At 55.2% G+C, this 27,575-nt stretch overlaps 2 protein-coding genes across 4 annotated transcripts; one reads left to right on the forward strand and one right to left on the reverse strand.

Annotated features, from left to right (window-relative positions):
- Window positions 1-536: 536 nt before the first annotated feature.
- Tctn1 (tectonic family member 1) lies at window positions 537-17,124 on the forward strand. Of its 3 annotated transcripts, none has more exons than XM_090320046.1 (14): window positions 537-741; window positions 1,384-1,504; window positions 2,905-3,035; window positions 5,482-5,633; window positions 6,903-7,005; window positions 7,912-8,021; window positions 8,482-8,502; window positions 8,923-9,054; window positions 9,434-9,559; window positions 10,181-10,266; window positions 11,116-11,256; window positions 12,644-12,806; window positions 14,518-15,053; window positions 15,961-17,124. In XM_090320046.1, the coding sequence occupies exons 1-14, from the start codon at window positions 567-569 to the stop codon at window positions 16,022-16,024; spliced, it is 2,061 nt and encodes a 686-aa protein (XP_090176172.1). In that variant the 5' UTR covers window positions 537-566; the 3' UTR covers window positions 16,025-17,124. The 3 variants fall into 3 exon arrangements, with proteins under 3 accessions (XP_090176172.1, XP_090176173.1, XP_090176174.1); XM_090320047.1 differs by having other exon boundaries at window positions 16,616-17,124; XM_090320048.1 differs by lacking the exons at window positions 537-741; window positions 1,384-1,504 and having other exon boundaries at window positions 2,948-3,035; window positions 5,540-5,633.
- On the reverse strand, window positions 15,705-25,691 carry Hvcn1 (hydrogen voltage gated channel 1). The gene is made up of 6 exons (XM_090320049.1): window positions 25,274-25,691; window positions 19,826-20,116; window positions 18,087-18,191; window positions 16,731-16,962; window positions 15,889-16,001; window positions 15,705-15,798 (listed from the first exon to the last, which is right to left on the reverse strand). The coding sequence occupies exons 1-6, from the start codon at window positions 25,367-25,369 to the stop codon at window positions 15,736-15,738; spliced, it is 900 nt and encodes a 299-aa protein (XP_090176175.1). The 5' UTR covers window positions 25,370-25,691; the 3' UTR covers window positions 15,705-15,735.
- Between the last annotated feature and the right edge of the window lie 1,884 nt (window positions 25,692-27,575).

Raw genomic sequence — 27,575 nt, forward strand, 5'->3', positions numbered from 1 at the left:
GGGTTTTTCTGGTGGGTCATGGGCTCCAACTCGGGTCCTGGGCACTGTCCCTGAGCTCTTCAGCTCAAGGCTACCACCCTACCCTTGGGCCACAGCCCCACTTTCCATTTTTTTTTTTTTTTTTTTTTGCCAGTCCTAGGGATTGCGCTCAGGGCCTGAGCACTGTCTGTGGGCTGTGGGCTGTTTCCTCAAGGCTAGGCAGCACCATTTCTGTCCGAGGAATCGAACCCGGGCCTTCGTGCATGCGAGGCCCCCACTTCCCGTTTTTTTAGTGAATAATTGAAGATGAGAGTCTCACCGTCTTTACTGCCCGGGCTGGCTTTGAACCGCGATCCTCAGAGCTCAGCCTCCTGAGTAGCTAGGATGACAGGCGGGAGCACCGCAGTTCGCAGACCCGGGTTTGCGCACCAGGATCCAGGCCCCGCCCCGCGATGCTCCGCCCCGCCCATCTCCCAGCAACGCCCGCTGCCGGACGGGCCCCTTCCCGTGAGGCCTCGCGCGGGGCTGTCTCGGTTGCCAGGGCGACGCGCTGGCGGCGGCGCGGGCCGCGCTGGCTCCTCCGCGCCATGTCGCTGCCAGGCCTCCCCGCGCTCCTGCTGGCGCTGCTGGGCTGCTCGGCCTTGGCGAGCGCGCAGGCCCCGGCCACACCGGCGGAGACCACAGAGGGCCTCGGCTCCACCGAGGCGGCCCCAGCCCCTCCCGGACCCCCCTCCGGCCCCAGGCCGGCCCCGGTCACGGACGGTGGGTACCGAGCGCTAATTCCTGGAGGGCTTCGGTGATGCCCAGGACACGCTGTAGAAAGTCTCCAGGCAGGGCCGGCCTTGAACCTTTATCCGGGGATCAGGGTTCGGATCCACCGGGCCGTGAGGCTCTTCCAGTAAAACGCCAGGAAAGCGGAAGTGGCGCTGCGCCTCAGAGGGGAGTGAGCTAGCTCAGGTCCTGGGTTAACACACGCGCCCGGAAGTAATGAACCCTCCCAGTGGTTACTAGGTAACAAGTTGCTAAGTGGGGAGATTTCTACTTCTTTTCCATGCTTTATTGTAAATTACCAAAGAGACGTTGAGCCCCTGAGCCATGGGTGAGATAGGTGTGCCGGTTCCTAAGCCTCTGCAAGTCATCAGCATCCTCTGAAAAGTATGGCGATTCTGGTGTCACCTTCAGCTTCCCGGATTGGAGCTAGAACACAAACAACTTTCCAAGCAAGTCCAACGAAGAGCCACTTTGGGGAGACTTGGGAGATGAAAGGTTCTAACAAACACGTTTCCACCGCAGATTTCCCCCCACGCACAGCAGTGCCCCTTTCCTAATGAAGCTGACTTAGGACACCTGGTGTAGGCAGGGGGCAGTCACCATCTGCTGATGGACCGGTTCTTCTCTCTGCAGTTGCCTCTCTGTGTGTCTGTGACTTGTCCCCAGCACAGTGTGACATCAACTGCTGCTGTGATCCCGACTGCAGCTCAGTGGATTTCAGTGTCTTCTCTACCTGCTCAGTTCCAGTTGTCACGTAAGTGTAGGATGAGTGTGCACACACATGTGCGCTGGTACTGAAGCTTGAACACTGATGAGCTACCTCTTGCACCACATTTCCACTTCCAGCTTTTTGGTGATTAATTGGAGATAAGCAGCTCATGGATTTTCCTGACCGACTTGTCTTTGAACTGTGATCCTTAGATCTCAGTCTCCTGAGTAGCTAGTACAGACATGAGACATCAGTGCCAAGCCTGTATGATTTCTTTCTCCCTCCTCCCTCTCTCTCTCTCTCTTTCTTTCTTTCTTTCATGGGGCTGGAACTCAGGACCTGGGAGCTGTCCCTGAGCTTTTTTTGCTCAAGGCTAGTACTCTTACCACTTTGAGCTATAGCACCACTTCTGGTTTTCTGGGGGTTAACTGGAGATAAGAGTCTCACAGACTTTCCTGCCCAGGCTGGCTTTGAACCACCATCTTCAGACCTCAGTCTCCTGAGAAGCTAGTATTACAGGCATGAGCCATCCATGCCTGGCTGTGTGGTATATTTCTAAACCATAAATCTTCCAGATCACCCCCACTTTGACTCTCACAATCCTCTGAAGATGGCTTTATTTAAAGACAAAAAAAAAAAAAAAACATTTTGGATCTATTCTGTATGCTTACCAATCTGATGCTGTATATATGTGTGCCCACATGTATGTGCCGCTCCTGGGGCTTGAACTCAAGACCTGGGCACTGTCCCTGAGATTGTGTGTTCTACCAACTGAGTCACAGCCCCACTTCTGGCTTTTTTGGTGATTAATTGCAGAAAAGAACCTCTTGGGTTTGTCTGCTCAGGCTGGTTTTTATCCTCAGATCTCAGCCTCCTGAGTAGCTAGGATTACACCTGAAATCAGATTGGCACTTGGCAATTCTGAAGTTCTAAAGAAGTTTCTTGTCATTGGAGCAGAGTTTACAGGTTCACTTAAATCAAACTTGTACCTTGGGACAAGATTTTCTTAAAAATGATTGATTTGCCAGGCAGGTGGCTCACGCCTATAATCCTAGCTACTCAGGAGGCTGAGATCTGAGGATCAAGGTTCAAAGAGAGCCTGGGCACAAAAGGACCTGAGACTCTTAGCTCCAATTAACTTCTAGAATAAAACAGGAAGTAAGGCCTGGCTCAAGGATAGGGCAGTAGCCTTAAGCTGAAGAGCTCAGGGACAGTGCCCAGGCCAAATTCAAACCCCATCACACACACACACACACACACACACACACACACACACACACACACACACACAGATGATTATGATTATTTTCTGTTAGAGAAAAAAAGCTTCAAATGCCAAACAGTGTAGTGGCTATGAGTACAGCACTTGACAGGCTTTAAATCCTCTTGCTGAGACTCTTGCTTCTGCTTTGCAATTTCATGTTTTTATTGTTTTTTACTTTCAGGGGTGATAGCCAGTTTTGCAGTCACAAAGCAGCGACCTACTCACTGAATTTCACAGCAAACCCTCCACAGAGGGTATTTAAGCTTGTCGACCAAATTAATCCCTCCATTTTCTGCATTCATATTTCTAACTGTAAGTATTTCTATTTTGTAAAACCTTGGAAAGTTTTTTTTTAAATTATCTTTTGAAGACCTTTTGTACTTCATTTGGATTCAAAGCAGTCATTCTATGTGAATAATGTGAATAATATCCATCTCTGGAGACCATTTTATTTATTTATTTATTTATTTATTTATTTTTTGCCAGTCCTGGGCTTGAGCTCAGGGCCTGAGCACTGTCCTTGGACTTTCTCAAGGCTAGAGCTCTACCACTTGAGCCTCAGCACCACTTCCGGCTTTTTTCTATATATGGTACCGAGGAATCGAACCCGGGTCTTCATGCATGCTAGGCAAGCACTTTAACCACTAGACCAAACTCCCGGCCCTGGAGACCATTTTATAGGGAACAGAAAGTAACTTTATAGTCCTGTGGCATGCACCAAATTTTATATGTTGTGGGTATTGTCTGTCTTTCTTTTCTTTTCTTTTTTCTGGTACTGGGATTAAAGTCAGGGCCTGGATGCTGTCCTTCAGCTTTTTCTCTCAAGACTGGTGCTTGACCACATCTCCACTTCTGGCTTTTGTGGGGTTTTTTTTGTTTGTTTTTGTTTTTTCCAGTCTTGGGCTTGAGCTCATAGCCTGAGCGCTGTCCTTGGGTTTTCTCAAGGCTAGAGCTCTACCACTTGAGCCACAGCACCACTTCTGGCTTTTTCTATGTACATGGTACTAAGGAATTGAACCCAGGTCTTGGTGCATGCTAGGCAAGCACTCTTTTGTGTTTTTGAAGGGGTGGTTAATTGCAGATAAGAGTCTCAGAGATTTTCCTGCCAGGGCCGGCTTTGAACCTTGATACTCAGATCTCAGCCTCTTAAGTAGCTGGGATTACAGATGTGAGCTGCAAGTGCCTGGCTTATAGTTTTCTTTTGAGTTCTTTCTTACACTTGATTTTAGTTTTGATGTTAGTTTAAGGGAAAAGATTTGTTGAAATTCTCAGTTGAAGTTTTTATAAAATCATGCTATTGCATTTACGCTTGATTTTCAAAGCATTTCTACTCTAACCTGCGCAGGAATCCAGATTTACATGTGTACATGTGGGTTTTAGGTTATTTCCCTTGTGTAGTGGTTGAAAATCAAGTCTACCTTAGAAGAGTACCTATGGTTTCTATTTCCTTTTTCTATTTTTATTAAGATTATTTGCATGAAAGCAGGATCTTTATTTTTATCTTAGTATTTAGTTTCAGTAAATATGAGTTTGAAATGTCTTTAACATGTCAAAGATCAGAGACACATTTATGGGGTTTTTTTTTAGTTAAATTTCATTATCTTTGTGTGTGTGTGTGTGTGTGTGTGTGTGTGTGTGTGTGTGTGTTAGTTTTAGGGCTGAGCTTGAGGCCTGGTGGCCATCCTTTAGCCTTTTTGAGTAAAGCTGGTGTTCTATCACTTGAGTCATGCCTCCAGGCTAGCTTTTTGGTGATTAATTGCAGAAAAGAGTCTCTTGGGTTTGTCTGCCCAGGCTGGTTTTGGATCTAGATCCTCAGATCTTAATCTCCTGAGTAGCTACGATTACAGGCATGAGCCACCAGGAGGACCTGGCTAAATTTTATCATCTTTTTGCAATGTCTATTATGTTTTTGTTGTGATTGAGAACAGACAATGCACAGTGATCTGTTACCTGGCGAGCAGGCCAGTTCATCGCCCTCTCCCAAGAGGCAGCAGCAGCCTGCATGGCAGGGTCAGTCTCTTTGGAGACTGGAGAAAGTGAAGAGCTCTTCTTGGCATGGCTAGTGTGGCTGGTGTGGCTTCTGTTCTGCCATTTCCACATAAACACAAGGAACCATTCCTGCCCCATAGTCAGAAGCTGGGAGTCCACTTATTTAACATGTCTCAGGAAATCCTGGGAGCAGGAAATACGCAAAAAGATTCTTTTTGCTTAACACTCTAGCTTCTAGCCCATGATAGATGTCATACAGACTATCCATGTTTAAAATTGGGCATGGTGGCTCACGCCTGTAATCGTAGCTACTCAGGAGGCTGAGATCTGAGGATTGCAGTTCAAAGCCAGCCCGGGCACTAAAGTCCCTGAGACTTTTTTTTTTTTTTTTTTTTTTGCCAGTCCTGGGCTTGGGCTCAGGGACTGAGCACTGTCCTTGGACTTTCTCAAAGCTAGTGCTCTACTACTTGAGCCTCAGAACCACTTCCAGGTTTTTTTCTATGCATATGGTACCGAGGAATGGAACCCGGGTCTTTGTGCATGCTAGGCAAGCACTCTACCACTAGGCCAAACTCCCGGCCCCCTAAGACTCTTATCTCCAATTAACCACCAGAAAACTGGAAATGGTGCTGAGGCCCCAAAGATACGGTGGTCGCCTTGAGCTGAAGAGCTCAGGGACAATACCCAGGCCCAGATTTCAAGTCATACAACCAGGAAAAAAAAAGAAAAAACATATATATATATATATATATTTCTTTCCTAATAACAGATAAACCTGCATTGTCCTTTATTAATCCCGAAGTGCCCAATGAAAACACTTTTGACAGATCCATGAAGACATCTAGTGGTTTCATGTTGAATACCGAATCAGATGTTTTTCTTACAACCAGTCAGGAAGCTCCAGACACTGCAAAGTATAAGGTGAGCTTTAAACTATGTTTTTGTGCCCTTGTAAGGTAATTGTCAATGTATAACCTATGGACTGCCTTCCCGGATACATAGAATTGGTTTCACATACTAAAAAATGTATTTATGCCTCTCAGTTGAAGATGATGGAAATTAAAATTGAATGTTTAAATTCTGGACATAGGATTGATTTCAAGTCATTGCCTCTGTTTTCATCTCTGCACAATTCTGTCAGTCTTAAAAGCAACACAATTCGCCAGGCACTGGTGGCTCACATCTGTAATCCTGAGATCTGAGGATTGTGGTTCAAAGCCAGCCTGGGCAGGAAAGCTTGTGAAATTCTTATCTCCAGTTAAACACCAGAAAACAGGAAGTGGCACTGTGGTTCAAGTGGTAGAGCACTAGCCTTGAGCTGAAGAGCTTAGGGACAGTGCCCAGGCCCAGAGTTCAAGCCCCATGACCTACCAAAAAGAGAGAGAGACAGAGACAGAGACACACACACAGAGAGAGAGAGAGATACACAATTCATCCAAGCACAGGGCCTCTTGCCTATAATCCTAGTTACTCAGGAGGCTGAGATCTGAAGACTGTGGTTCAAAGCCAGCTAGGGCAGGAATATATGAGACTCTTATCTCCAGTTAACCAAAAAAAGCTGGAAGTAGAGCCATGACTCAGCACCAAAGGTAGGGACAGCGTCCAGGCCCTGAGTTCAAACCCCAGGAGTGGCACGAAAAAAAGAAAAACTAAGGCTGGGAGTGTGGCCTACTGGTAGAGTGCCTGCCTAGCATGCATAAAACTCTGGGTTTGATTCCTTAGAACCACATACACAGAAAAAAATAGAAGTTGTGCTGTGGTTCCAAGTGTTAGAGTGGTATCCTTGAGCAAAAGAAGCTCAGGGACAGTGCCCAGGCCCTGAGTTCGAGCCCCACAAAAAATAAATAAAAGAGAGAGAGAGAGAGAGCGAGAGCGCACCTATAATGCAGTGACAGGTGCACACAGCACACATCCTTTTAAAAAGGGTGACATCAGCACTGCTGCATCTCTAATTCCAGCACTTTTTTTGGGGGGGGGGTAGTAATGCAGGAGGATTAAGAGTTAAGTCCAGGAGTTGAAGACCAGCTTTGATCACATGGTGACACCCAGCCATGCCGTGTGGCTCTCGTGGGCATGCCTATCAACGAGGCTGGAAAGCCCTGTGAACACTGTAATCTGTGTGGGTTGTTGTGTTTACAGTACAGGGCTCCCATGCACATTTTGCATGTGTGTTCCCTGCTGTGTTTGTAGTATGGAGATCCTGTGCAGATTTCACACCCGTCTTTGCCTTCATTTCTGCAACTTCCTTCGCCTCTCTCGTCGTCGTCTCTGTGCACCGATGGCAGTCCTGCAGGTAGGAAGCGCCCTGTTCTTTCTCCCTCTGATGTGACAGTAGTTATAGCCAAATGGGCTGAAACCTCAGGCACAGCGCCTTGAGGCTCACAGACACTTCTAAGTTCAGTGGTTATGTATTTCCAGGCCCCCCTGCAGTCACTCTTAAGGACTTGGGGGGGGGGGGCGGTGCGTGTGAGGATGTCCACATATGTGCATGCACATGCACGCAATACTGGGGCTTGAACTCAGAGCTTTGTGTTCTTGTTTAGTTTTTGTGCTCAAGCTTGCACTCTACCCTTGAGCCACAGCTTCACTTCTGGCCTCTAGGTAATTAATTGGAGATGAGAATCTCATGGACTTTCTTGTGCTGGCTGGCTTTACACTATAATCCTGAAATCTCAGTCTCCTGAGTAGCTAGGATTACAGGTATGAGCCATAGCTCCTAGCTATCTGGTGCTTGAACTCAGGGCCTGAGCGTTGTCCTTGGGGTTTCTCAAGGCTAGAGCTCTACTACTTGAGCCACAGCACCACTTTGGACTTTTTTGTATGTATGTGGTACCGAGGAATCGAACCTATGCTTTTGTGCATGCTAGGCAAGCACTCTACCACTAGGCCAAACTCCTGGCCCCTCACTTAAAAATTTTGTGCACATCGTTTCTTTTGCTTACATAGGCTATTTCGGAAGATGTACTGGAAACTCTCTGTTGGCACCTCTGGGAGAGGGGCTGGGGTGCGGAACTGCAGTATGCGGGGTCCTCTGCTCCTTTGTGAATTGGGGGCACGCATTGCCTAGTTGAAGCAGCTTTTCAGCCCTGTGTTAGACATATTGCATGGACTGTAACCGACTTTTGCAGCATTGCCTGCATTCTGTTGGAGACTGACTCTTCTCTTTCGTGCCCTGTCCTGGGAATGTTACGATCTCCAGGGTTCCTGGTGGACAAGGCTGTTACGTGCACCCGACGGGTCCGTGTGGAGCAGTGTGGAGAAACTGAGGCCCTGAGCATGGCTCATTACAGCAGCCCTGTGATTCTGGGGGTAAGTGGAACTGATTTGTTGGGTTTGTTGGGCACGGCTTCTTGGCCTGTGAGCTCTTCAGGCGCTTTCACCTCTCAGCTGTCCTGAAGGTGCTTAGGCATCTAGGTACCACAGCCCTCCCAGCATGTCTCCAGACCTCCCTCTGAAAACGGTGCGCCCATCTCCAGAGGTGGAGGGAGGTGCGCCCCTCAGAAGGAGAACCCTATTGCACAGCAGGCAGAAGCTAGGGGTGAGGCGGACGCATAGCTCAAAACCAGTGTGGAGGCTGGGGGGTCTCTGAGGCCGAGGCAGCCACGGAGCCCAGGAGGACGAACCTGCATCTGCCCTTCCCCAACACTGGCCTATGTTGCCTGTGAGACTGAGGCCTGGGCATGCAACCTAGAACCAAGGCCAGGAAAGGGTGCAGGAACGATCTCTCCATTGTTCTTACCAAAGTTGCTGTGGTTTCTTTCTTCCCTAGGTTCCTAACTCAGCTGCACATGTAAGTAATGTCATTTTCTTTTTTTGTCAGTCAGGGGGCTTGAACGCTGGGCCTAGGTGTTGTCCCTGAATTCTTCAGCTCAAGGCTACTGCCCTATCCCTTTGAGCCACAGTGCCACTTCCCGTTTTCTAGTGATTAATTGGACTTCAGTGGCCGGACTGGCATTGAACTGCCAGCCTCCTGGATGCTAGGATCACAGGAGACCCTGTGCTCGGCTTTCTCTTGGACTTTTTTGCCCAGCTTCCCTGGAACCACCGTCCTCCCAATCCCACCTGGCTGTGGGGTGGAAACGAGGTCTTCCCCGCCCAGGCTGGCCTTGAACAGTGATCCTCCAGTTCTCAGCCTCCCGAGTAGCTGGAATTCCAGGCAGGAGACACCAGCTCCTGGTGCGGGTTTCTCTTCACTGTTGTCCCTTTGCAGGTCCCCATCGCCGTTCAGGCCATCACCATCCGTTCTCAGAGTCACACGCTGAGCCGTCTGGACCACACAGCGGTTCTGCAGCCAGCTCTCCTCACTGGCCAGGACCGAACCTGCATTCATGCTGTTCTTGAGGTGAGTGCCTTGCTTGGTCTTTCAGTGCCCGTGGCTCATGGCAGGCTCCGGCCCTGTGGAGGAATGAGGTGCCCTCCATAGCGGCCCTGGCCCCTCTCGGGGTGTTGGTCTGCCTCCCACGGCCTCCCTCACAGCCTGCATGAACGCACTGGGGCTTTGTGCTGCCGCTGCCATGGTTATGCCAACACTGAGTATGGCAGCTGGTGTGGAACTAATGTATAACCTGGGCCTCCAGTGACCCCATCTCTGAGCTGGGGCTCTGGGGCTTGCTGCAGGTCATCTAATGAGTCAGCAGAGAAAAGCCACAGCCCAGAGTCTTCTTTGGGTTGTCATACAGAGAGTGGTGGGCACCTTTGGGGCATGTTTTTGCTCTATTTAGGTCAAGTACAGCCTCACATACACAGATGCTGGGGTCATTTCATCTGCAGGCGTTTCCTTCCTTCTGGGGTCCCTCAGTGGTACGATGGCTGATGTACAGCAGAAGTTTGAAATTCTCTTTCTCCAGGTGAGTTGGATCAGCTCTGTCCAAGTATTTCATAGCTAAGTAGAGTTAAACAAGAGCACAACATTAGTTGGGTGCCAGTGCTCAGACCTGTAGTCCCAGCTACTCAGGAGCTGAGATCTAAGAATTGAGGTTCAAAGCCAGCTTGGGCAGGAAACTATAGACTCTTATCTCCAGTTAACCACTAAAAAGCCAGAAGTGGAGCTGTGGCTGAAGTAGTAAAATGCCAGCTTTAAACAAAAAAAGCCAAAAGACAGAGCCCAGATCCTGAGTTCTGGTTTCAGTACCAGCACAAAAACAAAAATAAAACTGTAATCTCATGATGCGACAAAGTCAGATTTGGAAGTATCACCACACGCAGCTGGGCCTAGCACAAGACAGAGCCTCGCAGAACAGGAGGCTGGCTGGCAGTGACGTGCGGGCGTCAGGAGGGAGAGCAAGCATGGGCCCAGAGCCGTTTCCTTTCCACCTGCGTCTGCTTTCCCAGCTCTGGGCAGATCTCACTCCAGGGGAGGGGGGAATCCCTTGGGGTTGGTGACCGCTTCCAGCGTGACTGAGAAAGTGGTGCAATGCCCTGCCGTCTCCAGTGTGTGCTCACAGGGGGCTTTCTGTGTTCTCCTGCAGCACCAGGCCAAGCCGGTTCCTGTCAGTGGAAACCCGGGCTACGTGGTAGGGCTCCCGCTGTTGGCTGGCTTTCGGCCTCACGGGGAATATCCTTTTTCTGGTTTGGTAAGGAAGGGATTCTCTTCCCTTTGGGGCCTTTTGGGGCTCTATGGATGGCCTGTGGGAAGGAAAGACCAGATGTGGCCAGAGCTTCCCCTCAGGTGTGTGTGTGTGTGTGTGTAAAAGTGGGGGGACTGGAGATCAGTGCTTGCACAGCCCAAGAAAATGCCAGTGGTTTAGAATTGAAATCCTAAAATAGAGAAGTTAGCATTTGGGTGTATTCACCTCTACATGAAAACAAATTCCTAGGGCTGGGAGTTTGGCCTAGTGGTAGAGTGCTTGCCTAGCATGCACGAAGGCCTGGGTTCAATTCCTCAGTACCACATAGAGAAAAAAAGCTAGAAGTGGTGTTGTGACTCAAGTGGTAGAGGTCCAGCCTTGAGAAAAGTCCAAGGACAGCGCTTAAGCCCTGAGTTCAAGCCCCACAACTGGCAAAAAAAAATGTGGATATATCTACAGTTAGATATATAGATATAGATACATTTTTAAGTTACTTTTGAAAGGCCACTTTTTTTTTTTGTAGTCATGGGGCCTTGAACTCAGGACACTATCCCTTTGCTCTTTGGCTTTAGACTAACACTCTGCCACTCTAAACCACAGCTCCACTTCTAGTTTTCTTTTAGCTAATTGGATGTAAGAGTCTCATGGACTTTCCTGCCCAGGCTGGTTTTGAACCACGACCCTTCGATTTGAGCCTTCTGAATAGGATTCCAGACATGAGCCACCAGTGCCTGGCTGAAGGGCCACTTTCTAAGGAATTTTCTGTCAGGTGGGCTGGGCTGACTGGAGGATGAAGCCGCTGGCACACTGGGCATGGGCCTTAACTGTGTGGGAATGTCTGGGATTGTGCAGACCCTCAATAGCCATGGACAGCTCACCATCCTGCGCAGCACACCTGAGCAAGATTGCTTCGCACGCCTAGGCCTCCGGACCCCGGTGCTGTTTGGGTATGACATGCAGTCCGGCTGCCGACTGAGGTGAGCCACTTGTTTCTATGGGTTCCTGTTGGCAGGTGCCACAAAAGGAAGCTCCCCTCCCATTTTAGCCAGGCTGTGCCCCAGCCATGCGTGAACGATCACCATGATCCATCAATGGCCACGTGACCACACTTACAAGCACGTGGGCCTGCAGCCTACATACAGCTCTGTGCTTCCCTTGTAGGCTTGCCTCGCACTTACATTCTGGAAGTCCTTGCATTCTGGAAGTCCTTTCTCATTTCTGACTTTTTCCCTTACACAGCACACGGTTACCAGTGAAAGAAGGCCTGAGCGGGATCTGCTTTTATCTTTTTTTTTTTTTTTGCTAGTCCTAGGGTTGCCTAGGTGCTATCTTTGAGCTTCTTTTCCTCATGGCTACCACTCTGCCACTCAAGCCACAACACCACTTTCAGATTTTTTTAGTAGTATACTGGAGATAAGAGTCTCATAGACTTTTCTGCCCATGCTGGCTTCAAACTTTGATCCTCAGCTCTCTCAGGCCTCCTGGAATTACAGGTGTGAGCCACTGGCACCCAGCTTATCTTTGTCTTCTTATCAAGTATAAACTGGCTAATAGCTCTGCACAGCTGGATAAAACCAGTTCTTCCCCAGTGGTCCAATTCCAGAGCAATCACTTGTAACTCTTGTGAAGCTTTCTCTCTTGTTTGTTAATTTATTTGCCATTACTGGGCCTGAACTCGGGGTCTGGGTGGGAACTCTTAGCTTTTTCTGCTCATGGCTCACACTTTACCATGTGAGCCACAGCTTTTTGGTGGTTCGTCTCGTGAACTTCGCTGCCTGGGCTGCCTTGGACCGTGGTCCTCAGACCTTAGCCTCCTGAGTAGTGAGACTGCACGTGTGCACCACCAGCCCTTGGCTTTCTGTATCTCTAAGTGACTTCCACTTAATGCCGCTCCCTGATGGTTTGGTTTCGTGAATGATTCTGGACAATTGTCAAGAGCTTTTACTCCTTCAGGAGGGTTGGGTCACAGAGAGGCGGCCTTACAGTGAAGCCTGATTTGTGAAGCATGGTTATTTTTGTTTTTGTTTTTGTTTTTTTTTCTTTCTGCCAGTCTTGGAGTTTGAACTCAGGATCTGAGGACTGTCCTTGGGCTTTTTCCTCAAGGTTAGCACTGTCACTTGAGCCACAGCACCATGTCCGGCTTTTCTATGTATGTGATACCAAGGAATCAAACCCTGGTCTTTGTACATGCCAGGCAAGCACTCTACCACTAGGCCAAATTCCCGGCCCCTTGTAGCATGGCTCTGACTCATCTTCATGGTCAGGGTACCTTTCCCTCCTGGAGAGAGAGAAACAAAACCTGGCAGGCCTGGGGTGATCCAGGCCTTGGGTGCTTCTCTCAGTTGGGCCTTTTTCTTCCTGAAGGCTGAGCAGCGCTGTACCTTGTGGGCTGGCTGCGCAGAAGGTCAGGGAGCTGCTGACAGGCCAGGCCTTCCCCGACTACGTGGCCTCCTTTGGGAACTCCAGGCCCCAGGACATCCTGGACTGGGTGCCTGTGCACGTGGTCACCGGCTCATCCAGCAGGAAGGTAGGAGGAGAAGGGATGGCTGCGGGCGGGGCATCTCCTGTGCGAGGTGGGGCGTGGCATTGGGGATCAGCCTAGGCAAGGACCTTGGGCTTTGGCATCTAGTGGCTGCCTTTGCACAGCAGCTGTGCACTGATCGGGTATAGTCGCAGCCAGGCTATAAGGTATACAGGAAAGAGATGGTGCTTACGTTTCAACCTGGGTCCCAGGCCTGCAGTGCCCTGTTCACTATGTCTGTGCAGATGTGCCGCTGCCTCAAACACCCCAAATCCAAGCTAGGTCCCCTTTCCCACCCAGGCATATTGTGCTGGGTCAGTACAGATGGAGCCGTCCACCCACGCCAGAGCTTTCAGTTCTGAGTTCCGGAAGAGTAATAGAGGTTGATACCCACAAATAGGTTCCTGATCACATGGGATTGGCCCGCCCCCCAATTTTCTTTTGTCTTAGCAGTCCAAGTGTGGGCGGCCTTGTTCCAGCCCTGGAGGCATGTGCTCCCTGGGAGCTTCCTCTCTATCCCTCTCCCTCTAATTGCCCTGCTTCTCCCTGTCAGCCTCCTCAAGGCCTCTCATTATCCACTTTGCATATTTATAGCCTGGGTTTGGGGTGAGGAGGGGGGCACAGTGCTCAGCAGCTGTGCTTGCTCACTTGGGGCTAGCTGCTGGGTGCTGACCCCTGTTACCCCCGCCCTTGCCCATGCCTGGGAGGGGGGAGGCAGCAGTGACTCCCCCTCCAACCCATGCAGGAAGCTCCAGCTCCCCCGTCCCTGTGACTTCCAGGCAGACTTCATATCCAAGGTCCACCCCCAGCTCAGGGCTTCCACCAGCACTTTCTGTGGCACACAGGACACCTGCTACCCTCTTGTACCCTAACACATGTAGAGACCGTTTATGTGTGTGCTGGTACTGGGGCTTGAACTCAGGTCCTGGGCATTGTCTTTTATTTTTTACTTTTTCCACTAAAGGCTAGTGCTCTACCATTTGAGCTTCAGCTCCACTTCTGACATTTTTACTGGTTCACTGGAGTTGACTTTTCTGCCCACATTGGTTCTGAGCTGTAATCCTCAGATCTCAGCCTGTGGAGCTGCTTTTGCTCAAGGCTAGGGTTCTACCATTTGAACCAGTGTTACTTCTGACTTTTTCTGTTTATGTGGTACCTAGGCAAGCCTGCAGTTTATGCAGTATTCTAGGCAAGCTCTCTACCACTAAGCCATATTGCCAGGCTGTCTGTGAGATTCTTATCTCCAATAAACTACTCAGCAAAAGCCCGAAGTGGTGCTGTGACTCAAGTGATAGCGTGCTGGCCTTGAGCAAAAGATGCTCAGGGACAGTGCCCAGGCTGAGTTCAAGCCCTAAGACCAGCAGAAGAAAGGAGCATTTGATTCTCTTTCAATGCCTTTAAACATGAAGTGCTCTCAGGTTCCATTTCTGAAGCATGTCAGGCAGAGGTGGACAGGTACTGGACCTTTGAGGGGCCAGTGGGCCCTCTAGGCCCCACAGACACAGACGCTTTCTGTGGAAACGGGAGCTACAGCATTTCATGGGGTGGCTCGGCACTTCCAGAGCTCCGAGGACTCCAATAATGTGGGCTTTGTCAGAACTTTTAATCTCAGCTCTAGTCATTCTCCTGTGCAGAACAGGGTGTAATGTGGAGCCATTCTAGCCTTCAACCCGAGGCTGTGCTCCGCTGACATTGGTGATGGGGCTCTGTGTCACAGGGTCCTTGCCAGCTCCCTGTGGCTCTGCTTCTGGAGGTGGAGTGGACCAAGTACGGGTCCCTGCTGAACCCCCAGGCCAGGATCGTGAACGTCACCGCCAGCTTCCTCTCCTCCCCGCGCCCTGAGGTGAGTCTGGGGGCCAGCCAGAGGGTGTACTGGGGCCCCCCGCCCCCCCCAAGACCGCACAAGCCACACCAATATAGATGGACACGAGTCCGCAAAGCCCTAGTAGCACAGGCGAAATTTATGACTTTGGTAAAGATGAGAACGTTAGCAACGTGGCTCCCGCGGGCAGGGGGCTCCGGGGCCAGGCTCCATTCCCTCCGGTGGCCCGCAGCCCCCCTCGCGGCCGGATCGCCCTGGGTGACGGGCCCGGGCTGCCCCGCTGCAGGTCGGCTCCGGGCGGGACGACGCGGTGCTCTTGTCCAGCGCGGTGCGCTTCGTGGACGTGTCGGCTGGGGCCAAGGCCGGGTTCCGGGCGCCGCCGGCCATCCACGCCCGGCTGCCGCCCGGATTCTTCTTCCCCTTCGCGTGATGTAAGTGGCGGGCCGAGGCCCCGCGCACCCTGTGATTTTCACCTTGTTCCCTGTTTCCTGCCAGCCCTGCTGCGAGCAGAGCAGAGCAGCTCTGCTTCCCGGGAGGGGATCTTCCCGGGCGCTAACTGCAGGGCAGCCGCGGCCAGCGCTGGCGAGGAAGGGGGGCGCTGGCGCGGGGGGGGGGGTGCGGGAGAAGGGGCACAGGGGGGAGGGGGCGCGCGGTGGGGAGGGGGCGCTAACGCGGGGGGGGCTGGTGCGGGAGGGGCGTACGGGGGAGAGGGGGCGCTGACGCGGGGGGGGCTGGTGCGGGAGGGGGCGCACGGTGGGGAGGGGGCGCTGACGCGGGGGGGGCTGGTGCGGGAGGGGGCGCACGGTGGGGAGGGGGCGCTGACGCGGGGGGGGGGCTGGTGCGGGAGGGGGCGCACGGTGGGGAGGGGGCGCACGGAGCGCCGCCCCCGGGGGCTGCAGTAATGGAGGGAGGGCGGGCCGAGGATGCCCCAGGCCCAGCTCCTAGTGAAGCCCAGGAATGGAAGAGCGCTTTCCCGGTAGCCGCCGCGGGGCCGGGTCGTGGGGAGCTGAGCACAGGAGCGCGCCCTGCACAGCTGTCCCGGCCAGCTGGTGTCTGGGAGGCGATGTGCGCGGGCGGTGCCGGGCCGGGCCGGGCCGGGCAGCGGCAGCGGCGCTAGGCCTCGCCCAGCAGCCCGTGCCCCCGCAGCAGCCCGTGCAGCCTCTCGATCTCTCGCTCCTGCGGCACAGCAGGCGGCCGTGAGCCCTGGGCCGCGGCCCCTCGGCCCGGGCCCAGTGTGGGCGAGGGCGGCCTTCCCAGGCGCCTTACCTTCTCGGAGCAGCTGAACTCCAGATGCTGGATCTTGGTGGCCAGCTGGATGTTCATCTGTTTCAACCTTAGGAGCTGCCGCTCGGAGCGGCTCCTCACCGAGATGATGATCCCTGCGAGGAGGGGCCATGCATGACACGGCTTCGCATACACGTGTGCGTAGCAGGCACGCCATGAGCCGGGTTTGAACCCAGGGCCTGCGTGCAATCCCTGAGCTTTTTCCAAGGTTCATGTTCTGCCACTTGAGCCACAGCAGCACTTCGGGCTTTTTGGTGATTTGCTGGAGATAAGAGTCTCATGAACTGTGCTGCCTGGGCTGGCATTGAACCAGGATCCTCAGATCTCAGCCTCCTGAGTAGGATTACAGGCACAAGCTACCAGCTAGGACACCCAAATTAAACAGACACTCCTGGAAAGCCTGAGGGCTCCCCAGGGCTGTCTTGCCCATTCCAGATGCATCCTTTTTTCCTGTACTGGGGTTAGAACCCAGGGCCTCACTCCTGCAGGCAAGTGCTCTGCTGCTTGGAACATACTCCCAGTCCTGGCAATTACGTTTGGCTTTTGCAGGAGTCTTGCTAGATTTGTCTGGGTTGGTCTCAGACCCAGTCCTCCTGCCTCCACTTCCCCAGCAGCTAAGATTCCAGGCACACACAGCTTTGGGGATCAGGGCGGCCCAGGCTGCCAGTGAAGTCCCCCGAGCCCAGTGCTGCGTGCCACATGTCCACAGGGTAGCAGCCCTCTGCCACGGGCCCCCACATCCCCTCTTCCGAGTCCTATAGACTGGGAAACCACAGGTGACCAGCGCTGCTGCCCGCCCTCGGCCCTCGAGCGTGGGGACGCACCGTTGATGATTCGGGCCACACGCCACAGCCGCAGCAGGATCAGCAGGCCCAGGGCCTCGAACTCATGTTTCCAGAAGAAAAGGACCACATCCAGGACAAATGACACCACCACCACAATGGCGTCCAGGATCTCAAACTTGTGGTGGAAGAACTCCAGGCGGAAGACGTAGATTTTCAGGAAAATCTCCACCATAAAGACGAACAGGATGACAATGCTCATGTAGTGGAAAACCTGGGAATGAGGACAGTCACCACCGCGGCGTGGGTGCTGCCCACGGCCTGCGCCATGCTGCGCTGACTCGGGGGACAGTGCCCATAGGCACTGGCGGGCATGGCTCCTGTACCCCAGGAATGGCACCCACCTAGCTGCCAAATAGAGAAGAGCCCACGGCCACTCTGTGTGTGTGTACCCATGTGCCGATCCCGGGGCTGAACGCCAGGCCATAGCTGAGTTTTTTCCACTCAAGGGTAGCACTCCACCACCTGAACCACACCTCCACTGCCACTTTTTGGTGATTCACTGAAGAGGCTCACAGACTTAACTGCCCAGGCTGGCTTTGAACCGAGACCCTCAGAACTCAGCCTCCTGAACAGCTAGGGTTACAGGTGGGAGCCACCAGTGCCAGGCCACATTCTGATTGTTATAAACACCAGTTCCTGGCCAGGGAACCATTTCCACTGCTGAGGGGCGGGGTGGCCGAATGCTCACAGCTGGCAGGTGACTGGACTTGGGGCAATTTGAACGTGGAAAAAGAATAAGATGCTGGGCAAGGCGGCTCACACCTGTCGTCCAAGCTCCACAGGAGGCTGAGCCCTGAGGATTGGGGTTCAACGCCAGACCAGGCACAAAAGTCTGAGAGACTCTTAGCGCCAATTAACCACCAGAAAAGTGGAAGTAAAGTACTAGCCTTGAACTGAAGAGCTCAGGGACAGAGCCCAGGTCCAGAGTTCAAGTCCCCCAACTAACAACAAAAAGAAAAAGGATAGGCCGGGAGTTTGGCCTAGTGGTTAAAGTGCTTGCCTAGCATGCATGAAGACCCGGGTTCGATTCCTCGGTACCACATACATAGAAAAAAAGCCGGAAGTGGTGCTGAGGCTCACGTGGTAGAGCTCTAGCCTTGAGAAAGTCCAAGGACAGTGCTCAGGCCCTGAGCTCAAGCCCAGGACTGGCAAAAAAACAACAAAAAAAAAGGATAGGATGAGTAGTAAATTGTCTTTTGTCCTGAGTCCCCAGTGAGGCCCTGCTACCCTGGGTGGTTCAGGGCAGGAGTGACCCCAGGGCTCCTTCCACCACTCGGGGTGGTGCAGGGGCAGGAGTGACCCCAAAGCGCTCTCCCCCAGGCTGCCCTGCGTTACCTTCACCGCATACTTGTTCTTGTCGAGCTGGATAATCTTCAGGTCCAGGATGAGCTCAGCCAGCACCAGGAGCGCGTCCAGGATCACCAGGCAGATGACAATCACCTGTGGGCCGCGGAGGACAGTGCCGGCCTTGGATCCCCACCCCCACCCACCCGCACCTCTGCCCGGTCCCCACACTGCCCCTGCTCCCTGCTGGTTCCCAAAGGCCACCTTCTCAGTGCAGAACCCATGTGCTTCCTAAAGAGTGGTTGGTGTGTGCGTGTGCGTGTGCGCATGCGTGTCAGTGCTGAGAGGCCTGAACTCCAGGCCTGGGTGCTGTCCCCGTGCGTTTTTATTCAAGGCTAGTTACTCTACCACTTAAGCCACAGCTCCACATCTGGATTTTTGCCAGTTAAATGGAGATAAGCGTCTCAGACTTTCCTGCCGAGGCTGGCTTTGAACCTGAATCTTCAGATCTCAGTATTCTGAGTAGCTAGGATTACAGGTAGGAGCCTCTGGCACCTGGCTCCATTTTATTTTTTTCTGTTCAAAAAAGATTTAATCCAACATGAACTATTATAAAAAACAAGCATTGGGTTGGGGATTTCGCTCAGCGGAAGAGCCCTTGCCTGGCAAGTGCAAGGCCCCGAGTTCGGTTCTCAGCTCTGGAAGAAAGAAAGAAAAAACACAAGCATAAAACCTGTCTTTTTTTTTTTTTTTTTTTTGCTTGTCCTGAGGCTTGAACTCAGGGTCCTGGCTGTTTTTTTCAAGCCACACAGAAGTCGGTGGTGGAGAGGTGCTGCCCGCTGCTTCTAGAAGGAATCTGGACACTTGGTGTCCTGCTGGGGTGGGCTGGAGCCACACTCAGCGCCACTACCCACCCCACAAAGCCCAGTTCCTTCTCCAGCGTGCCACGGCTCACACCTACCTCTAACCCTAAGGGTCTCACAGTGACCGAATTTGGGGCAATTTGAATGTGGAAAAAGAACACGATGCCAGGCAAGGTGGCTCATGCCTGTAACCCTAGCTACTTAGACTGAGACCTGAGGATCACGGTTCAAAGCCAGCCGGGGCGGAAAAGTCCACGAGACTCTCTTCTCCGATGAACCAGCAGAGAAAGGGAAGTGGTGCTGTGGCTCCAAGGGGAGAGTGGCAGCCTTGAGCTAAGGGAGCCTGAGACAGCGTCCAGGCACTGAGTTCAAGCCCCACCACTGACTGACAACAACAGAACGGGCAAACAGTGGACCCGGCCCCTGAGGCGGGATCTGGCTACTTTCACGGAGTGCACGGAGTGCGTGCTTTTGCCCTCCAGGGAGCACCTTTCCTTTAGTGTTGTGAGTCTGTCTGGATAGGGCTTTGCATAACCTAAAAGTGCCCATTGTGATCGTTTTTAAAGTGGCACCAAGTCCAGAGGCCGTCAGTACCCTCCGCGCCCCGTGACCATCCCCGCCATCCAGTCCCAGCACCCCAAGTGGGAACCCCAGATCCGCTCCAGTCACTCCCGCGTCCTTCCCTCCAATCTATGCGGTGTGTGCCTGGATGTGCCCGTTCCTGTCCCCCACGTGCCATCGAGCGCGCAGCCGCCTGCAGGGCCCCGTCCGCCGAGCACGTGGGCCGCATTTCGTTCATCCTTCCGTCTGCGTTTGGACCCCCACCCCACCCGGGCGTGGCCGGGCGGTGCCGAGCGGCGGGCGGTGGCAGGGGTGGGTTGTCACCGGGATCCGGCCCTGGCCCCGCCGCTGCCCCCGCGCTCCTACCTGGAACCTGTGCGAGCTGAAGAGCTTCCGCAGGGCGCTCCTCAAGTCCCGGGGCGGCGCGGGCGCGGGCGCGGGGCGGGGGCCGGCCTCGGCGTCCCCGGCGTCCCCGGCGTCCCCGGCGCTGCCCTCGCCCCCGGGGCGCGGCTCGTCCTCGTCCTCCTCGTTCTCCCACTTCTGGTAGTTGACGTTCCAGGCGCGGTAGTCGTCGCCGACCACGGTGAAGTGGCGCAGGAAGCGGCTCATGCTGGGGCGCGGGGCGGCGCGCGCGGCGGGGCGGGGGCCGGGCCGGGGCTGCGGGGCGGGGCGGAGGCCGCGCATGGCTCGGGGCGCGCGGGGCTCGGCGCCGGGGGACGACAGGAAGCGGGGCCGGCCGGGCCGCGCGGCTGGCGGGGGGCCGGGGCGGCCCCGGAAGGACGGGGAGGGGGAACCAGGAAAGCCCTCCACGCGCGCCGGGCCGGGGGCGGGGGCCGTGGCAGCTCCACTCCCGGCGCGGTGTTGTTCTTTGGGGGTCATTGGAGCTAAGGGCCCCGGGCTGCCCCCAGGCCCCCCACGGGCAGGGCCACCCGGCCGGCGCGCAGCAGGGAGCCCGGGTGCTTTGCAGAAGCCACAGCCTCTTACAGGGGAGGAGAGGCTCTGCCACCACTCGAGATGCAACGCTCAGCTTAGCGCCCACCACGGCAGTGTGGCCTGGCTCGGCGGCTTGGCCCCCTGGGCCTGTGCACACTGAAGAAACTGAGTCACAGGGCACCCGGAGTGCTTCCCAGGCCGGCCCGGAACAGCCCCTCTGGAAGGCAGACTCCTTTCCCGTCATCACCCCTGGGTAGTTCTTGTCTCCTCATCTCCCCAGCCCTTCCCAGAGCCCAGGGCTTGGGCCAAGCATGGTGGCACGTGCCTGTTCTCCCAGCCATTTGGGAAGCGGGAGACCCCATCTCAAAAATAAAGTGGCCGGGAGTGTGGCCTAGTGGTTAAAGTGCTTGCCTAGCACGCACAAAGACCGGGGCTCGATTCCTTGGTACCACATACAGAGAAAAAAGCCAGAAGCGGTGCTGTGGCTCTAGGAGCTGGGTGGTAGCCTTGAGCTGAAGAGCTCATGGACAGTGCCCAGGCCCAGAGTTCAAGCCCCGTAACTGACAAAAATAAATAGTAAAGCAAAAAGGGATGGCATAAGTCAGGTGGCCCACACCTGTCACCCTAGAAAGTCTATGAGACTTTTTTTTTCTTTTTCTCCAGTCCTGGGCTTGAGCTCAGGGCCTGAGCACTGTCCTTGGACTTTCTCAAGGCTAGAGCTCTACCACTTGAGCCTCAGCACCACTTCCGGCTTTTTTCTATGTATGTGGTACTGAGGAATCGAACCCGGGTCTTCATGCATGCTAGGCAAGCACTTTAACCACTAGGCCAAACTCCCGGCCGTCTATGAGACTCTTATCTCCAACCAACCACCCAAAAAGTGGGAGTGGTGCTGTGGCTTAAGTGGTAGGGCTCTAGTCTTGATCCAAAAAGCTCAAGAGACAGCGCCAGGCCCCGAGTTCAAGCTCCAATACTGCCACACCAGACACATGCAGATACACACACACACAGGCTAGGGCATGGCTACAACTGACAATAAGTACAAAGCCCTGAGTTCAAACTCCAGTGTTACCAACAAATCCCACCAAAGAGAAAACACTCCCACCACCCGGAGAAGTAAGCAAGCAAGAGCAGCGGTGCTGCCCAGCCCAGCTGGCCCAGGCCTGGGAGGGATGAGAAGGCTCTGAGGCCACCACCTGCAGAGCAGGGAACCCCCAGATCAAGGCCTTCCAGGATAAAGGCCGCATGATAAAGGTTCTTTCTTAAGCAAATCACCCGGACGCCCTTCCAGTCTCATTCCGGGACTGGAAGACATGGGTGGCTTGGCCCCACCACTTCCGCCCCAGACCCCAGAGCCACAGCACACCTCTACCTTCTGCGCATGCCTGGTTGCAAGCAGAGGCCAACACTAGATAGAAGGTGACATGTGCAAAGCCACACGGGAAGGGAGTGCCAGCCCTACCCACGGCCTGCCGTGGACACGGGTCCCACAAGCTCTCCTGGCCGGGTTTCACAGTGTCACTGAAAGGGTCGACATGAACACACCCCGGGAAAACCCAGTCCTGGGGGTTACAGCAGTGCATAAGAAGCCCAGAGAACCAGACACCCACCCAAAGCCATGCAGCAGGCCTGGCTCAGACTGCTGATTCCTGGCTGCAGAGAATGGCCTCAGAGTCATCTGGGATTACTCTTCTTTTTTTTTGCTAGTCCTGGGACTTGAACTCAGGGCCTGGGCACTGTCCCTGACCTTCTTTTGCTCAAGGCTAGCACTCTACCACTTGAGCCAGAATGCCACTTCTGGCCTTTTTCTGTGTATGCATTACTGAGGAATCAAACCCAGGGCTTCATGCGTGCTAGACACATTCCCAGCCCCGATTATTGATTTTTTTTCTCCAAAGATTTCTTTATTAAGTAATTACATATATTTCACAGTACTGTGGAATAGTTATATGTAGCTAAACTCTAACTGGACTCCTATTGTGTAGCGGCTCTCTCAGTTGGGGCTGTGTCCCAGTACCTCAGGGCCTGAATCAGCATAAGGAGGGTAGCTTGGAGCTCACCCCTTGGCTTCTTGCATGTGCAAAGGGCCTGTGGTCAGAGGAGCCTGCCTCATGGGAAGGCTGTAAGGAGATAAAATGGTGGAACAGGTGAGGTCAGAATGGCAGGCCACAGTGGGAGAATGGATGTGGACTCAAGTGAAACAGACAAGCAGGGCTTTCAGTGAAGACACCTGGTAGGGGCTCTAAGGCTACTCCAGGCCCAGTGCCTCCCTGCTAGGGCTCTGACACATTCAGGGCTGGCCAAGAATTCTTACTGAGTGCTGGGATTACAGGCATGCACCACCACGCCTGGCTCTGCCCAGAGGTTTGACTGGGAGCTGCTCCCAGAGGCCGCCTGTGCCTGGCATGTACAAACCTCGGCTTTGGGAAGGACACGGGGTGGGGGGTGACAGCATCAACTCTGGTATCAATGCAAAGACTGGGCCTGGCAAATTTTCCCACCAGAGCCTGGCGGGATCCCACCGGAAGCCCACGTTCAGTGAGGCTTCCTGAGGAAGTGGCCCGGTAGCTTCTGCTTCCCTGAGCAGCAGTGACCTGTGGCTGCTGACAGAGACTGCAGGTGTGGTGGCAGAGGAGTGGGGCCGCCCAGGACAGGAGCTGATGCTGGGAGACAGTGGTAGCAGACAGGGGGTCACTGAGTTGCAAAATGCACTGGTGTGTCCAGATGTGCAGACTCTGGGAGAAGCTCAGGCCCCAGGACCTTTGCACATGCCAGTACTCTGCCTGGACTATGTAACTCCCTCTGTCATCTGTCCTCATCAGGCCCCTTGCAAGCCCCCAGGTCCAGGACCCACATATCTCTTCTGTGGGGCAGGGTGTTTTCTACTTATCTGTGCCATTGACTGTCCCTAGTCCTGAATCGAGTGGGGGTTCTGTTTACACCATAACTTCTGAACCCTGGAGACCAGGGGTATGGGATGGAAAGAAGCCCCAGCAGAAAGCAGAACTCCCCCCACACCCCAAAGTGCAGCTCACCTGACTGCACCCACTCGGCCTCAGTGTTCTGAGGAACATCTATTTTTAAGATCAGGGAAGTCTTTAAATAAGCGTAGATGCTTTTCCTTTTCCAGGGTGGGCAGGAAGTGTGAAGTGCACAAAAAACAACCCGTGCCAGGCCACTGGCTCTGCCCAGGGACCCTAGAGCTGAGCTCCCTGCCTCCTCCCCGTTTCCTGTAGGTTCGGGAACCTCGATTGGCAGCTGCCTCTGCCAATCAGTGGCTGGACCACTTACAGATTGGGACTCTGGGAACAGAGAGGCCACGCAGCCAGGGAAAAGCTGAGCCAGGACTCCAACCTTAGCTGTCCCCAGCACAGCGAGGGGCTGGAGGCAGTGCCTCTAATCTCTTGTCTGATTTAATCTCTTTTTCCCAGTCAGGGAGCTTACACTCAAGGCCTGGGCGCTGTCCCTGAGCTCGTTCACTCAAGGTTAGTGCGCTACCACCTGAGCCACGGTGCCAGTTCTGGTTTTCTGGTGGTTAATTGGAGGCAAGAGTCTCATGGCCTTCCTGTTAGGCTGGCTTTGAACCAAGTTCCTCACATCTCAGCCTCCTGAGTAGCTAGAATTACAGCTCCAGACTTAGTCTTTTTCCTTTTTCTAAAACTTTTTAGGTTATACTGGGGTTTGAACTCAGAGTCTTGTGCTTGCTAGACAGCCCACTAAGCCACTCGCTCAGCCCTTTTTATGCTTTAAGTCTTCTTCAGGTTGAGTCTCTCATTTTTCCTCCCAGGTTGGCTTTACTAGGATTCTTGGTATCTCCTGAGTAGCGGGACACAGGCAGGAACAACCGTGCGTGGCTTTATGCTATGTCATCTGCTGACTGGCGGGGGCAGCATCACACTGAATGGGCTTTGGGATCCACCATGGATTGGGTTTGGAGGGTAGAGAACATGTGTCCCACTCTCCCTGTGGCAGAAAGTGACACTCAGAGAAGTGCCTGAGTTTATCGCATCAGAGGTACAGCTGAAGGAACACAGCGAAAGAAAGAGTAGCAGCGAGGGCCGGGAGTTTGGCCTCGTGGTAGAGCGCCCGGCTAGCATGCACGAAGACACGGGTTCCATTCCTTGGTTACCACATACATAGAAAAAGCCAGAAGTGCTGCTGTTGTTCAATGGTAGAGCTCTGGCCTTGAGAAAGCCCAAGGACAGCGCTCAGGATCTGAGTTCAAGCAGCAGAACTGGCAAAAAAAATAAAAAGGAAGAAAAAAAAAGTAGCAGGTGAAACTGCCACTCTGTGCCCCAGTCTCAGTCCCTGGAGAGCAGGCCCTGTTCCTGGGAGGCCCCAGCTCTGCCCCGCCCCCGCCTGCCTCCACAGGCACCTGCCCCGCCTGCCCCAGTTACCCCATCCCAGGCCTGATGGCGGCATAGCACAGCTGTACCCAGGGCCTCCAGGTAAACTGAGCCCAGACAGGACAGGGCAGCCACCCAGCTGAGGAATAAGGCCACAGTCTTTACAAAGCACTACGAGCGCCATCCCTGCGCTCCTCAGCCGCTTCCTGGCTGTGTGGCCCTGAGCCAGGGGTGTGACTCCTCTGTGCCCAGTGTCCTTGGGGGTCACGTGGGGTGCTAAGGACAAACCCAAGTGGGCTTGGCCTAGCACTGCAGATCACTGGCAATTCAACTCTCTTCCTGGTTTCCACAGGGGAAACTGAGGCTGGGAGCGATGAATCTGGCCTACAAAGCTGGGCTGGCAGAGCCCTAAGCTCTCAAGAGCATCTGTGCACCCCGCTATAGCGCTGCACCCCATGACCCTGGGACAGCACAGACCCCTGGCCAGGGCGGCTGCTCCAGACTTGGGATGGAAGAGGCTTGTGGTCCCCTTTACCTTCTCATCCTGGGACGCCATGTTCCTGTCGCCTCTGAACCTGGAGAGTGAGAGGCGGTCAGTCCTGTCACCTTGCTGTCCCAGTACACGCTGCATGGGTGGGGCAGGCACTCTACCACTTGAATCACATTCCCAGCCCTTTTCGCTCTGCCTTTTTTTCTTTTTGGGGGGGTCACGGGGCTTGCACTCTGGGCCTGGGCGTTGTCCCTGATCCTTCAGCTCAAGGCGACCGCCCTGCCCCTGGAGCCACTGCGCCACCTCCTGCGCTGCCTACTTTTGGGATTAGACTCTTCGTTTTTGCCCAGCTCTGCCTGGAACCCAAAGCCTCCTCTGCGTGCCTCCTGCTGAGCTGGGCTAACAGGTATGGCACCGGTTCAGCCCACGGTGATGGAGCAGAGCCCCGTTGATGTCCTGTCCCGGGCCGGCCTCATCCGCGCTCCTCCCAGCCTCAGCCTCAGCCTCCCCCCGACTAGCGCGGCAGGCGTGGGCCGCTGTGCCCTTCGCACTGATCTCAGGCCCGGGATGCTCGGACTGCGCAGGAGTCACGGCGCAAACCCAGACCGGACAGGAGCGGGGACTCAGGCCGAGGACGGGTCACCTTTGCGAAGCTGGGCCGGGGTGCGCTGGCTGCACCCGCGGTGGCTCCGGGGCAGACAGGGCCCGGGGCCCGAGGAGTGGGCGCCGGGCCGGGGCGGGGCCGGGGCCGGGGGCGGGGCCGGGGCCGGGGCCGGAGCGGGGCGGGGGCGGGGCCGGGGCGGGGGCGGGGCCGGGGGCGCGGCGGGGGCGGGGCAGGAGCGGGGCGGGGCCGGGGGCGCGGCGCTCGCCCAGCCCGCCAGGCCCGGGCTCCACGGCGGGACGCGGCTGAGCTCAGCCCGGGACCGGCCGACGCCTGGCCGGCGACGCTGCAGGCGAGAGCAGGGCGGGGGCTGCCGAGGGCCGCGGGGAAGTGGCGTGGAGACGCTGGCGGGCGAGCGGGGCGGACGCCCGGTCCTCCCGTCCTCGTCCTCCCGTCCCCCCGTCCCCCCGTCCTCCCGTCCTCCCGTCTTCCCGTCCTCCCCCTCCTCCCCGTACCCCCCCTCCCCCCGTCCCCCGTCCTCCTCCTCCTCCCCGTCCCCCCTTCCCCCGTCCCCTCGTCCTCCCCTCCTCCCCCTCCTCCCCGTCCCCCCCTCCCCCCGTCCTCCCCTCCTCCCCGTCCTCCCCCTCCTCACCGTCCCCCCCTGCCCCCGTCCTCCCCCTCCTCCCCGTCCCCCCCGTCCTCCCCCTCCTCCCCGTCCCCCCCGTCCTCCCCTCCTCCCCGTCCCCCGTCCTCCCCTCCTCCCCGTCCCCCCTCCCCCCGTCCCCCCCCTCCCCCCGTCCCCCCGTCCCCCCCGTCCTCCCCTCCTCCCCGTCCCCCGTCCTCCCCTCCTCCCCGTCCCCCCTCCCCCCGTCCCCCCCGTCCCCCCGTCCTCCCGTCCTCCCCTCCCCCCCTCCCGCGGGGCTCCGGGTCCCCGCCGCGGGCAGGGCACTTACCGCGGGGCCGCCCGGCGGACGGCGGACGGCGGACGGCGGGGCGCGGGCGGGCGCGGCAGGGGCCCGGCCGGAGCGGCCTCGGAGGTCTGAGGGCGCCGCGGATCACGGGACCCGCGGGCCGGGCCGCACTTCCTCCGTCCGCGCCCACTTCCGGAGCCGCGTCCCCGCCCCCGGCCCCCAGAGCATCCCGACCTCTGACCCGCGACCCTCGACCCCCGCCAACCCCCGCGGGGCTGCGGGGCGGAGCCGCTCAGATAGCAGAGGAGACGGACAGACAGACAAGACAGACAGACACAGAGACAGAATGACAGGCTGACACAGACAGACACAGAGGCAGGCAGATAGACAAGACAGACAGGCAGACACAGAGACAGAATGACAGGCTGACACAGACAGAGACAGAGGCAGGCAGACAGACAAGACAGACAGGCAGACACAGAGACAGAATGACAGGCTGACACAGACAGAGACAGAGGCAGGCAGACAGACAAGACAGACAGGCAGACACAGAGACAGAATGACAGGCTGACACAGACAGAGACAGAGGCAGGCAGACAGACAAGACAGACAGGCAGACACAGACAGACACAGAGACAGAATGACAGGCTGACACAGACAGACACAGAGGCAGACAGACAGACAAGACAGACAGGCAGACACAGAGACAGAATGACAGGCTGACACAGACAGAGACAGAGGCAGGCAGACAGACAAGACAGACAGGCAGACACAGACAGACACAGAGACAGAATGACAGGCTGACACAGACAGACACAGAGGCAGGCAGACAGAC

The sequence above is a fragment of the Megascapheus bottae genome, chromosome 28 (genome assembly GCF_031878675.1).
Source record: "Megascapheus bottae isolate mThoBot1 chromosome 28, mThoBot2.hap1, whole genome shotgun sequence".
NCBI classification, from domain to species: Eukaryota; Metazoa; Chordata; class Mammalia; order Rodentia; family Geomyidae; genus Megascapheus; species Megascapheus bottae.